Source organism: Centrocercus urophasianus, unplaced genomic scaffold (genome assembly GCF_019232065.1).
Source record: "Centrocercus urophasianus isolate 14NV4802_14NV808 unplaced genomic scaffold, USGS_Curo_1.0 seq_22, whole genome shotgun sequence".
Classification (NCBI taxonomy): domain Eukaryota; kingdom Metazoa; phylum Chordata; class Aves; order Galliformes; family Phasianidae; genus Centrocercus; species Centrocercus urophasianus.
In genome coordinates, this window is record NW_024884778.1 from 8,364,767 (window position 1) to 8,378,407 (window position 13,641).

At 60.2% G+C, this 13,641-nt stretch overlaps 2 protein-coding genes across 4 annotated transcripts in view; both read right to left on the reverse strand.

The window, feature by feature from the left end:
- Positions 1-160: 160 nt before the first annotated feature.
- On the reverse strand, positions 161-5,499 carry CPNE9 (copine family member 9). Its single transcript, XM_042823780.1, has 20 exons — positions 5,423-5,499; positions 4,469-4,509; positions 4,349-4,395; positions 4,038-4,141; positions 3,793-3,832; positions 3,191-3,267; positions 2,925-2,988; positions 2,748-2,851; positions 2,575-2,679; positions 2,080-2,121; positions 1,924-1,999; positions 1,795-1,848; positions 1,660-1,721; positions 1,430-1,476; positions 1,180-1,361; positions 926-1,053; positions 730-832; positions 577-634; positions 429-502; positions 161-313 (listed from the first exon to the last, which is right to left on the reverse strand). Exons 1-20 carry the CDS (start codon positions 5,497-5,499, stop codon positions 161-163), a joined length of 1,638 nt encoding a protein of 545 aa, XP_042679714.1.
- Positions 5,500-5,911: 412 nt separating this feature from the next.
- MTMR14 (myotubularin related protein 14) overlaps positions 5,912-13,641 on the reverse strand; it is a 29,869-nt gene continuing 22,139 nt past the window's right edge. For all 3 annotated transcript variants that reach the window (XM_042823288.1, XM_042823290.1, XM_042823289.1), the window contains exons 18-19: positions 8,833-8,988; positions 5,912-6,269 (exon numbers count right to left, since the gene is read on the reverse strand). In XM_042823288.1, coding sequence (XP_042679222.1) covers positions 6,092-6,269; positions 8,833-8,988 — 334 coding nt within the window. In that variant the 3' untranslated portion in view covers positions 5,912-6,091. The remainder of the gene's footprint in view (positions 6,270-8,832; positions 8,989-13,641) is intronic.

Sequence of the window (13,641 nt, forward strand, 5' to 3'; positions counted from 1 at the left end):
GCGAGCGGCGAATCTGCCGACGCGAATCTCAAGGACGAGGACCCGCGCCGCAGCGGCCCGGTGCGGTTGGAGCGTTTTATTGCGGTCGGTGACGGCGGCGCAGCCCCGCGCACGGCGCTTCGCGACCGGACCCGGCGGTGACGCGGCCGCGCCGCTTCCGTCACTGCGCGGCGTTGCGGCGGGGCTCGATGCCGCGGCCCCGCATGTAGGACAGCAGCTGCTCGGGAATCTCGGCCAGCACGTCCTTGGCCAGGCGCGCCATGCTCCGCACCTGGCTGCCCGCCTCGTCCACGTAGTCCCGGAACGGCACGAACTGGGGGCAGCGGGGGGCCCGGCCCCGAGCTCTGCCCCACGGCCACGGCCGCACGGCGGCCCCGTGCAAAAGCGCAGGGCCCGGTGCCGCCCCGCGCCCAGCCCCGCAGCCTCACCTGCACGATGTCCCTCTCGGCGTAGCGTCCCCGCGACGACACGCGCACCTCGTCCCCGTCCAGCTCCTCCATGGCTGGGGGGCACCGCTCAGACCCTGCGTGCGGGCGCCCCCCGGGCCCCTCCCTGTCCCCGGCCCATCCCGCTCACCCTCGAACTCGGCCGGCCCCACTCCCACGATGATGATGGACATAGGCAGCGCGGAGGCCTGTGGGGCGGAAGGGCAGCAGCCATAGGCTCAGAGCGGCCCGGCAGCACTAAGGCCGTGACCGGTGCCTGGGCCGGTGGCGCGTGGCCACTCACGGTAACGATGGCCTCCTTGGTCTGCATCATGTCGGAGATGACGCCGTCAGTGATGATGAGCAGGACGTGGTACTGAGAGCCGTCAGTCACCTGGGCAGCCGTGCTGTGGGGACATGGCGTGGGATCCCTCCAGCAGCCCCCCCACGTCAACCCCCACGGCGTGGCCATGGGACGGGGATGGCCCCACAGCGCTCACCCGGCCACCTGGTTGATGATGGGGGCGAAGTTGGTGGGCCCGTAGAGCTGCACGGTGCGCAGGCTCTGCAGGTAGGACTCGAGCACGCCCTCGATGCCAGCACAGCTGGGGTTGTCCACGTTGTTGTTCTGGGGACAGGAAGGGTGCTCTCATGGCGCTGGGTAGGATGCGGCCAGGCTGGCTGCTCCCCAGCCCCATGGGCTGCCCCACACCTGGCAACAACAGGTTAACCCCAGCCTTGCACCAGGACGCACCAGGGGGAACTGGTGGGAGATCTTGCCATCGGGTGGCAGCTTGGCACCAAAGCCGTAGGCAGGGAAGAGCTTGTCACTGTCGTAGTCCTGGATGATCTCCCCGACGGCCTTGAGTGCCAAGGCGTAGGCGCTCAGCTGGTAGGGGCTGGCGTAGTGCAGCGACGTGGGCTGCGATGGCAGCCCTGCAGCACAGCACCCATCAGCACCCACCCAGTGCCACTGCCCAGGTCCCTCCCACCACTGTGCTCACCGTTGGAGGCCGTGAAGTCAATGGCGACGGTGAAATTCAGCTGTGTCCTTAGAGGGAGAGCGAAGGAGGCTGCCAGCCCCAGGCACGGCGTGACCTCTGCCCACTCCCCCAGACCCACTGCCCACCCCACAACTGCAGCCACCATTTTGGCACCCCCAGGCTGCAGTGTCACCATCACTGCCTTCCTGTCCCTGTCCCTCGGGAGCTTGGGGGCACCTGGCCCCACTCACCCGCCCTGTATGTAGTCAACGAAGGTGAACTCAGACTCGACGGAGAAGGAGAGCAGAGTCACCTGTGGGCATGGGGCATCAGAGCTGGCACCCTGCAATGGGTGCGAGCTGCAGGAGCACCCCAGCCCCACTCACGGTGCCAGAGTTGACATATTTCTTCTTCTTGCACTTCTTCCTAGGGTTCAGCACCTGCGGGCACCAGGCAGGTCCTGCTGCGGGGCTCCCCACGCCCCCAAAGCTGCCCCACTGTGGCCCCTGCCCTACCTCATACACTGTGAACTGGCTCTGTGCACGGGACAGCTCCCGGTAGCTGGTGGCAAACTCCCCAATGAAGTCGTGGCTGCAGGAGGAGCACAAGGTCTGAGTGTGTCGTGGGATGAGGAACACCCTGATGCCTCTCCCTTTGGGGCACAGCCTCACCTCCCATCCCGGTCCCAGTCGTACACATCAATCTTCACTGTGCTGGAAGTAAAATGGGGCTGAGGGGGAGCTGCTGGCATGGCCCACAGTGCCCAGGGCTCAGCGTGCCATCAAAGTGGCACTGCATGCCCAGGGAGGGGAACAGGAAATTTGGGTCACAGTGGAGCTCTGGGGAGGGGGAAGCTTTTCTGTAATTTGGGTTGCAAAAGGAAAAGGAAAAAAAAAAAAAAAAAAGAACACCACTAAGAACCCAGGTTGGAGTTGCATGCTGGCTGTGGGGAAATGCTGTGTCCTGTCCTACTGCTGCCCCATTGCACACACCACAGCAGCGGCCCTGTGGTGCAGAACGGGTTCACAATATATGGGGCAGCTCTGGAGGAATGTGTCCAGGACACATTTTGGGGGATAGGAGATGTATCCAGGGCTGGACAAGGGGTTGCAGGATGGTGCCAAAGCGTGGGGTGGGTCAAGGCTGCCCCACAGAACCATCCTCACCGGTCGTAGTCACCGTTGCAGAGGGCACGCACGGGTATGGTGAAGGGCTGCCACACTGGGTTAAGTGTGTTCTTCACCACCTCCGTCTTGTGGCAGATGGTGAAGCTGCGGGGACGGGGCAGGGTCAGGGCATGCTGTGCAGGGACACCTGCACCCCACATCCCCACGCTCACGTGCCGTCCTCGTTGCTGCGGTAGAAGACAAGGAAGGGGTCAGATTTCCCGAAGAAGTCCTTCTTGTCCAGCTTGTTGGCACACAGCTGCATGGTGACGATGTCCTGGGGATGGGGACTGTTACCACCAGCCTGCTCCTCTCCCCACGCTCGGGTAGCGTGCAGATGCAGCACTCACCCTGCAGTTGCTCAGCTCCTCGGCCAGCAGCAGGATGGTCCCACACCGCTTCCCTGGGACCCCCCTGTGACAACAGCCCAGCGTGGGGACAGTGGGGACAGCACAGGGGCAGGATGCGGGGCGCTCCGCAAGGCCCGATGCTGCAGGTGTGTCCCCAGCCATGCACAGGGACACTGGGCAGCATGGCCACCAGGGTGTCCTGAAGCGGGGTGGGTGGCCAGGGGCACAGTGTGGGACCTCCAGCCCTGCCACAGGATGTGACTCACGTGAGGGCTCTTTCCAGACGGCCCCGCTGGGACCCGATCACCTCTCCCAATGCCACGAACGCCTGCCCCAGGAAGTCCTGCACCCAGGAACAGCATGCTCAATCCTTGGGGGCTGTTGTTTGCAGCCCCCTCCCCCTCTCATCATCCTCAGCCTGCAGCCTTATTTCCCACAGGACCCCAGATGACCTGAGCTCACCCTGTGCCCTGTAAGAGCCCATGTCCATAGCCCACAACCCCTCCTGCACCCCCAAGGCCACCCTGTATCCCTGAGCTCATCCTGCAGCCCTACAGCCAACCTGTGCACCCACCCTGTGTCCTGGCCCCGTCCTGTATGCCCTGGGCCAGCCCACAACCCTGGACTCATCTTGTATCCCCCAGAATGTGTCCTGGTCACATTCCTCCAGAGGCACCCTGTGTATCCTGGAGCCCTCCTGCACACCCACAGCAGGCACCAGTTCCCCAGCATGGCAGATACCTACCTTCTGCCAGACCCAGTGTGGCATGGAGAGACAAAGAGCAGGGTGAGCCCCCTGAGGCCAGGGGTGCCCATCCTATCCAGAAGCACGGACAGGACATGGCTTTGGGATGTCTGGAGCACTCACCTGCTTGTAGATGGAGCAGCTCTTAGAGTCCACGTTGTAGCTGGCAGTAGCAAAGCAGAGCTGTGAGCTGGCATCCGGGCACGCCCCCTTGTCTTCACTCAGAGCTTTGGGACCCCTGGTCGCCCCGTTTCTGACCCCTCTGCCCATCCGTGCTGCAATACTCTGTACTGTTATGGTCTCCCACAGGTTACCCATGGGCTCGGCAGCCCCAGCCTCGTGCTCCCCATTGCTGCCGAGGCACTCACACATCAAAGCGAAGGTTTTGCTTCTCCTCAAAGTAGTAATCGAGGACAAACTTGCGGACGAAGTCGGGGTTCAGGGTGTTGTCGATCACCTCGGTGCGCCCGAACTGCGGGGATGGTTCCGTGAGGGCAACCCCCTCATCCCCACATCCCTCCCCAGCGCAGCTGCCCCGGCACTAATCCCCGATTAGCGGCAGGGAGGGATCATTAGGGTGGAAGCGGGCGGCCATATGGGCCCATTTAACCGAGCCGGGGATTAGCCAGGAGCCGGGGCACTGGGGACGGCGGGGAACGGGGAGAGGTGCAGCACTCACTTCTTTCCACTCGCTGCTCCCCGTGCCCTGCACGAAGAGGATGACCACTGTGGGGAGAGGGACAGAGCCGTGCCACGCTGCGCCGTGCCCGCACCCAGAAGTGCCACCGCTGCCACCCACCTGGGTCGGACTTGGAGAAGGTGTCCATGTCCAGCAGGTTCCTGGGGGGGACCGAGCTGCGAGTGAGCGATTGTGCGCACCCAACCCCTCACGTGTCCCCCGTGCGTGGACTGTCGGGGGATGGCACCGCGCGGGAGAGCCGCACACAGCCGTGGGGCAGGAGGGTGGCCGGGCAGGGGCGGCACGGTGGGACGGAGAGGAGCAGCGTCTCCGGCGCTGACAGTGATTGAACGTGACAGAGAACCCATTTACAGCACGAAACCTTCCCCGGTGCCGCCGGCAGCGGCTAATGGAGAGCGCAGGAGCGAGGAGAAAGCGGACACAGCGGGGGGGCACCGCGCATCGCCCCGCGGCCGCCGCGGCGGTAGGACAGTGGGAAGCGCGTTGATAGCGGCTCCGCCGGGCTCGTCACGCAGCGCGGGGCTCCGCTCCCCCGGCCCGAGTGCGGAGAGCAGCCCCTGGGCGCGGCTGAGCCCTGGAGGGGCTGCAAAGCCAGAGGCTCGGCCGCGTCCAGCAGCGCGCCCCGGTCCCTGCCCAAAGGCGCGGGTACCCACGGCAGCCCTTCCACCTGCTGCTCTGCGGGGCTGGGAGACGGCGAGGGGAGAACGCAGCCTCCGGCCCAGCTATGCCCCACAGCCGCAGGGCGGGAGTTTGGTGACAACCCCGCAGGACGGGTGATTCGCCCCCACCTGCCCCCGGTCCGGGGGTCTCCGGGGCGATCCCTCGCAGGGCTGCGCTCGGCCCCCTACGGCCGCCGCTCTGGGCCGGGGGCATCGAGCGGCACCGCCGATGCGCTCCCGTCCCGCGGGCACCGAGCCGGCCTCGGAGAGGGGCAGTGCCGGCACCGGGCACGGGGGCGCCCGAGGCGGCGAGCCGGGTTCCCGGAGCGGAGCGGGCAAGGGACTCCCCGCGCACCTCCCCACGCGTTCCGCATCCCCCCGCGCCCCGGCTCACCGGCAGGACACGGTGAGCTCCACCTTGGTGCCCGGCACGCTGCCGGCCGCCGCTTCCAGCGCTCCCGGAGCCGCCATCCCCGCGCGGGCGCCGCCGCTGCTCCGCGCCGCCTCCTCCAGCACCGCCGAAGCGGGCGCGCCCGGGGGCGGGCACGGGCACGGCGGCCCCGGCGGCGGCACCGCCCCGGGAACGCTCAGACCAGGGTACCGGCGCGCGGGGCTGGGGGGGACGCCGTCCGGCTCGGTTCCCGCCGGGCGGGCGGGCTGTGCCCCGCTGACCCCTCGATGCCGACACCCGTCCCGTCGGGACTCCCGCCCGGAGGAGCTCTCGGCCCCGCCGCGCTGCTATTTCGGTGCCGCCGCTCCCGGAGCGTGGGCCGCGCTATTTATAGCGGGCGGCTCCCCCGCCGGAGCCGCTCCCGGCTCCTCCGCGCCGCCGCCCTTCCCAGCTCGCCCGCCTCCCGCAGCCCAGGCACCACGCAGCCCAGGGGTCGGCACACGGAGGTCTTTACTACGGGGCCGCCTCGGAGCCCCCGCCGCTCCCCGGCCCCGAGCAGGGTAATCACAAGCGGGTGCTCGGTGCTGTGCCCGCGTGCCCCCGAGGACGGGGGTCCCGGCTCGGCCAGGGGTCCCCGGTTCTCCATCCATCCGTCCTGGAACGTGGCGGCTCTCAGAGCGTGCTGCTGCCTCTCAGTCCCACGCCCCGCACGAACTGCTCGAGGAGGCCGCCGATGGCCCCCGAGGGGCTGGGGGGCACGGCCTTCAGGCCGATGGTCCGGCTGTAGCTGGCCAGGAAGGCGGAACGCACTTCTTCCAGCCGGGACTCGCGGTCGCTCGCTGACACCAGCCTAGGAGACACAATCGGGAGGTCAGCGCTGCGGCTGTCCCACGGCCATGCGGGGCTCGCAGGGAGGCAGCGCCAGCCCTGAAACGCCCCGGCTGTGGCACCAGCGCTGCTGCCTCCCTGCTCAGCCCCTGCAGCATCCCAGTAGCTTCCCCCGGCTCTCCTCCACCGCTCCCTGACTTCTCCCCCTACCCTAGATGCATAGATATCGCGGTTGTTGCTGGCTGACATCAGCCCTCGTGCCGGCTCTGCCCTTGTTTCCAGACGAAGCCCGGCCACCTGTGCCATGCTTGGACAGCCACTTCCACCTCAGCTGCAGGCAGCCATCGCTGCCCCTTCACGCACACATCAGGGAGCAGCTTTGGCAAGGAGCAGGGACAGGAGGCAGCCGTGCACAGGCGGGACGCAGCCCTCAGTGCCTTCCTCGGATCCCACTTTCCTCTCCAGCTCAGCTCAGCCCCCGGCTCAGAGTGCAGCAGGGCGAGGACTTAACGTTCCCAACCAGGGAAGCGGCAAAAAGCAGTGCGGCCATTCAGAGCCAGCAGCTCCACATGCCGTGGCTCAAACCTGTCCTCGCCGCGGCTTCCAGCGAGAGGAAGGCATTCCTCAGAGGTCGCCCCAAGGGCACAGCTCAAAACTCCCCATCAGAAATTCTCTTTCATCTCCCCAGCGCCTGGGCCGCCTCGAAATTGGCACAGCTCATTTGAATGGAAGCGTTCACCACCCACAGCCAACAGCTTCAGTCTGGAAATGGCAGCGAGAGGATATGGTGGGAGGCCCGTAAACAGTGAGCACTGCTGCGACAGCCCGCCCGGCCGCTGTGCAGGGTCTGGTAATGAAGAGAAGCCAGAGGGCGAAGTAAAACAGGCGACGCTTCTGAACACATGAAAAGATGCTCGTTGGCAACCTCATTAGGATGGGGAACTCACAAAGCTGCCAGCATGAAAAAGAAGCTGGATGAAAGCAGGGCATGCTTATATCCCATGTTCAGTGATCTCAGATGGCAACTGCGGAGGTAAGGGAGGATGTGCAGCAGTCAGGTCCTGCAGCTTTGGGCTCTCACATCTTTTATGGGACAGCTGAACACGCAGACAGTTTTATGGAGTGGTATGCGCAGAGGTGCAGGGCCACCAACAGCCCGTGTCCCTCAGTGCCACATCCTCACCCTGCCCTGTGATGCAAAGCAGAAGCTTAACTGGAATTTAATTTCCCCAAACTCACATTGTGCTGGGCTGCAAACACTCAGGATAAAGCCACAGCAGGCTCCTGAGCAGCACAGGAGCAAGAGGCAATGCTGGGGCAGGCTCAGTGCTGCATCTTTGCACTCCCTTCTCAATAGCAGCCTGGGCCTGGCCCCGCAACCCCCAGCACCCCAAGCAAAGAGCTGAATGGGGCAAGGCGTTCATGGCCTCAGCTGCACTCCCAAGGGAGAGGCAGCACTGCTGTTCCCCACCCTTTGAACCTCCCAAGTCGCCAAACTGCAAACAGCAAGAGCCTCCAGGTAGCTTCTGCGCCTAGCTTCTCCCTGCCACATTCCCCATTCTGACGTTACCTCCCGGCTGCTGCTCAGCAGCCAGGCAGCACCGCTGGGCTTGGGGGACACAGAGCAGTCACTGCATCACACATCTGCTCCTTGGTCCCTTCTGCTTCCCTCCTGCTCCCCTCCCCCAGCACTGCCCAGACACTACAGGAGCAGCACAGTGTGTCCCTGCTAAGGCAGAAAGGGAACCTGATGGCAGAAGTGTCCCACACTCCCTGTGAATCTCGCCCTGCACGGGGCAGCTGCTTGGATCTACTCAAGATAGCAGGCAGCTCCCAGAGGAGCCAAACCAGGCAGTGTCTCACAGCACACATTTGTTTTCATGTTGCTCTACCTCCAAAGTACATACTCTGATCTCCATTACGGGACTGTGAGCTTCAGCGGCACGCCGCCAGTGCAGCCAGCCAGTGGCAGCCCCTGAGCTGCCATTTCAGCTGCTTGATTGAGAGCTTGCAGCCTGAAGGCACACACCAAGGCTCTGCTCTAACAGCAATTAAAGCACAGCTCCTGCCTTTCAAACTTCTGCAGAGGTGACTTTCTATGCAGGGAGGGCTGCGTGCTTCCCCACCGTCTGCACGACGTAGGGGCTGCTGTTCTGCCCCAGCCTTATGCAGCACCTGCAAACACCACCAGACAAAGCAGGGTGATAGAATTAAAGCCCCTCTCCTGCTGCAGCAAGGACCTGAACCCAGCAGGGAGATGGAGATGAGCAAGATTCAAAAGCAAGGGTAAGCAGTCCTGTCCTGTCACGCTCACTTCCATGGATGCCCAAATTCATTGTCTTCAAAGAAGAGCAAGAAAAGCCTTCTCCTACAGAAAGCATCGTGCCCCCCATCACTGGATGGAAGAGATGTGGGTTTCTTTCAGAGCTCAGTGAGAGAACGTGCAGACGGAAAGCACCAAGGCAGTGAAGACGGGACAGCTTGTTACAGGCTGCCAGGCTTCTTCCAGAGCACCAGGTGGGAACGTTCCAGCGCCTGCAGCCAGCTGGGAGAGCGTGGGGAGACGCTGCATTGTAGACACTTACAGGCAAGTGTTAGGGAACTCATCCGGGAAGCTGCAAGGGAGAGAGGCGTCTGCGCTCAGGGTTGCCTGCTCCCGAATACTGCCACACCCTGTCACCATCTGCCAGCTGCCAAAGTCTGTGGAAACGGAAGATCCGGGCAGAGAATGGTCCGCCGATCTGGGGCAGAGAGAGAGGGAGACGGGGCCATCAGTCAGGTCATCAGCCACACGCCTCCCGCTGCGCCGCTGCCAGGGGGACGGCCGCCAGCAGCGCCGGTGCCAGCAGTGCTGGCACTCTGGCAGCAGGGCAGCATGCAGCGCTGGCTCGGCCCTGGGCCAGGCCTTTCCTCTGATTGCGTGAGGAGAGCCAAGCTGGTGAGGCAACCGAGCGGCACAGGTGCCTGAGGAGCCAGGCAGATCAAAGCTAGCGAGAAGCAGATGGCCATGCAGAACAGTGAGACCCTTTAGCGAGATGCAGCAGCCCCAAATCCCACACAGATGTGGAGCATCCACCTGTAGCTCATTTCAGCTGTGAGCGCAGCCCAGGGCAACGGCAAAGCCTGATGGAGAGCTGTGGCTGTGACTGGCTTGCTGGTGAGGAAGATTTAGAGACCCACGGTCTGCAGAGGCAGTACCACCAGCGCTGAGCAGGACTGTCCCTGTGCCTTGGGCACCCACCCCCCTGCAGCTCCATCCCCGGATTAGGAGGGTGGGCTGTGCTGGGGAGGTGCAACTTTAGAATGTGAAACATAATTAAGAGAAGGCTTGCAGGATGTAACCTTCCACCAGGAAAGCAGGGAACAAGAAAGCTGAGAAGTGAGCCTGAGGAGTCCCTCCAAAATCCAAGCAGCGGGCAAAATCACCTGAGTGGAACCCCGAAGTCTCAGCTTTCCGGGAGCAAGCCATTACTGTGCCCTGCTGCACAGCAGCACACACACTGCTGGAAGCACAGCCTGTGGCAGAGCTACTCAATTACACACTACCAAGATCTTGTGGATAATTTATCTGAGATGTGCCGAGCACAGAGCAGTGCAAGAGCTCCAGCTCTGCTGGGCCAGGTACTCGCATGCTGTCTTCACAGCTAAGAATAGCTGTGGCGCAGTGCAGCTGCTCCCCGAGAGGCCAGAAGAGCAGCCAGAGCCACAGGATCTGCTACAGCATGGAGGGCCTCGGTGAGAACGGGGAAACACAGGGAAAACCCATCCGTGATCCAGATCTAAGCCTGGCATTTAGTGAGTCTGATCAATATATCCAAGCTTGAGAAATACAGCCCCGAGCTGCACACGAGCTTCCCCCGGCAGTGCTGGTGATCCTGCAGCTGCAGGTTGAGTAATGCCACTTTTTTCAGGTCCAGGCTCTGGAAGGGCAGCACAGGAAGAAATGGGAAGAACAGAGAACTGACTGCCTTGTGCAACACTTGTCCTCAGGCTGTGAGGTGAACCAAGTGAGTTCAGAGAGCAGTTGTGAGTGCCTAGCACTGAGAAAATGCTTTCTTCCAAAAAGATGTTTTTTCTAGAGCACGTAACACTGCAGTAGGAACAAGGGCATCTCCTACCTTGGATCTGGAGCTGCAGCACATACTGGTAGAGATGAGACAGGGATAACCCTCCCTGGGATACAAGGAATTCATAAAGCAAACGGAGCAGCTTTTTACTGACATCTATCCCTCTCCCTGCCTCTGGGAGATAAAACAGAGGAGACAAGGCAGAGCACAGTGCAGTGCTGGAAGCACAGTGCAGGAAGCCAGAGAGAAGCACACCAGGACTGGAGGAACACTGCTTCAATGTGGAAAGAAGAGACTATTGCTGCTTTAAGTGCAGGATGGACAGACAGGAAAAATAGGAGCAACTTAGGTACACGTGGAGTGACAAGAATTTGAGCTAAAGCACTGAAGAGATGTATAAGCAACAGACTTAAGTACAGGAAAGGAGACAAGGACAGTGTTACCACCAGAAATGTACAAAGTTGCCCAGAGGACAGGCTTGGGTCCAGGCAGAAAGAAGGGTTTTGAAGGTGGAGAGCCTGAACAGCAGAGCAGTGGAGATGGGCTTGGGATGGGATCTTCATATACAGATGAAGGGAATTGAATGGAAATCTGCATTTTTTGCAAAGGGAGAGTGTGGTACCAGGAGGTGCCTCTGCCCATATGGCAAGCAAAAGAGCAAAACGTGATCCAAGGCACCAGGGACATGTGTCTGTCCAGTATCATTCACATGGGTCACGTACATCTCTGATAAAGAGGATGAACAACTGCTTTCTGCTTTGGGTATTCAGGCTTGGCTCGCAGCTGCTGGACCGTCTTCCATGGCTGTTGACTGGAAGCAGACCAATCTTACACCACTTCCTGGAGGTGAACCAAGTCACCTCTTCAGACTCATCTTTGACAGGCTGATGAAAGCATCGAATACCTCCCACAAGACTGGCTGGTGGCTCTGCAGCCCTCCAACCCCTCCTAGCATCCCTGGCCCTGTCAAGCAGCTGTGCAAAGTGGCAGTGCTCAAACACCACCCAAACACATTTGCTCCTTCTCAGTGCTGGCCACGCAGCAGAGAGGGGCTGGTTTGGATGTATGACACCTTCCTGTAGAGCAGTGTGCTCCCACACTCCCAGCACTCGCCCATCTGCAGGGGAAAAGGGAACCCTATCCCAAAGCAGACTTCAGAAACCGAGTCCCCCAGTACCAAACTGTCAGACAGCATGAGCTGCTTCTCTGTTCTGCTCCAGGTAGCTAGCATTTAGAAAGTTGCATCTAACCTAACAGCACAGGAATGTAGGAGTTCAAGTCAGCTGATTTGGTTTCTCTGTTCCAGACAGCAGAATAAACACCTGATTAAGTGAATAAACTATCAGTGACCAACTCTGCATTGAGTCTAGGTCACTCCTCCTTGCTTAAATATCTGAGTGCAGCCAGCAGAGCTGTGACACCATTATACACTTTTCTTCTATCTCCACCTTCTTCTCAAGGGAGGCTCCTGAGGCAGCATCACAACCAACAATCACCTTAAACAGCCTTGAAACAGCAGGGGCGAACGCTGGGAGAGAAAGGACGGGGAGACAAAATGAGAAACCTTGTGCTTCTTGTGCTGCAGTGGTGGTGGAGCTTTTTAAAAGCTGAGCTTGAGACCAAGACCAGATCTGTAGGCTAACCAGTGCAATCTAGTTAATGCCAGAGGTGAAAATCTTCCTGGTGTTCGTACCCCTGAAGGCTCCTTGCAAAGGTTTGTTGCAGACACAAAAAGGGCTTCACTGGTGCCTCAGTGCAAGCTTCTGATACTGGGATAAAAGGCCTGGGCCCCAAACCTGTAAGAACAACAGGTTTGCAACATATGACAGCCCTGCCAGAGGATGGCTAGCTTTAAGGATAGCACAGAGGGGCTTGGGAAGCAGCCGGACAGCTACAGCAAAGCTGACACGGTTAGCAGAGGAGATACAGCAAGGCTTCAAGTTGCTGTATCTGCCACAGACATCCAATGGCAGACAGAAAGAGAATGAAAGTGAGCTTCACACACCCACCTCCTCAGGTCCACGAGTGGGAAGAAACTCCCTCAAAAGTGCAAAATTAACAAAATTAGATTAGCAAAACAGAGATGAGCTGCAAGCTGTTCTTTCACAGAAGGAAGGACCTTTAGCAGTCCACAAACTGGCAATTCCTAGCCTGAAACGATTCCTTTTAATTAGGTCAGCGCTTCCCATGCAACATGCTGCACAAAATAGAGCATTTCAGAGCACATGGACACCCGTTTGCCAGAGAAGAGCCAATACTGGAGGCAGAGCAGCAACCAGGAATCCTTCCATTCCTTAACACGTAAGCGAGATGAGTGCCAAGCACCCAACAGCCAGGCTCTCATCCTGCCCTGTTCTGCCCCCGCTCACCTGCCACGTTTCCACATACCTAGAGCTGTTTAGGAAGCAGCTCATTTGCCAGCATATGCTCTGTGCCTCAAATGCAAGTGTGAAGTAGGTACCGTGTGTGCGGGCAGACTGTGGCAACCTGGAGTAAAGGGCAGCCCTTCCCACCTGTGCGTGGGAATAGGTGGCAGGGAGCCACGCTGACGGCCCTGCCTGGATCCCAGTCGGCTATCTGCAGGCTGTTGGTGCTGCAGCAGCCCGAGCAACCGGCGCTGTGTGAGCACAACCATGTTGGAGCACAGTCACGTGCCAGCCAGCGTCCTGGCAAGCTGCTTTGGTGGCATCATCTTGCAACAGATCCAGAAAACGTTCTTGTAAGCAGTTCCTGTCCTGCTGCGGTTGCCGTCCCGAGTCTTACTGCTGTCGCATCGCAGACACAGCTCCGAGGGCAGGTGGGTGTAGGGAGCAAAAGACACAGTGCACGTGCAGTCTCACCACTACCGAAGACCCAAAGCTAAGGAACAGCAGCTTCCCTGCCCCTCCGTGTTCACTGCACCCTCTCCAGACCAAAGCACCTCCTGCCCTTCGACAAGAGAGCTCTCTGTGACTGTTGATCAAAGCAGCTCCTCCACGGCTTAACTCTTCAGACTACAGTACTACAGCTTTTGTTTAATTGACTTAGCAAAAGCACATTCAACCAAAGATTATCCATCTGCTAATCCATGTTAGCAGTATGTGCACACACACCAAATCCCTGACACAGATACAGGGTTTTTCTGCAGTGTCATGGGATGCTTAGATTATTAGCGGCTTGTAAAAGATGTCCTGTGTTTGCATCTAACAGTGCCCATTCACAGGCAAGGACTTTGAGTCGATACACACTCTCTGCTGTACTCAGAGCTCTCAGTTTATAGAACAAGAACAACTGTAAATCATCTGTGCTGCATCTTCACGCACGTTTGCCCTCACCAGATTGATCTTA

Bases quoted from the DNA above. Each gene is read 5' to 3' on its own strand.
- CPNE9 (XM_042823780.1), bottom strand. From the start codon at position 5,499: ATGGCGGCTCCGGGAGCGCTGGAAGCGGCGGCCGGCAGCGTGCCGGGC. The intron at 2,122-2,574 runs GTGAGGATGGTT...TTTTACTTCCAG, and splicing joins TGCAACGGTGACTACGACCG to CACAGTGAAGATTGATGTGT. The intron at 1,849-1,923 runs GTAGGGCAGGGG...TGGTGCCCGCAG, and splicing joins GCCAGTTCACAGTGTATGAG to GTGCTGAACCCTAGGAAGAA.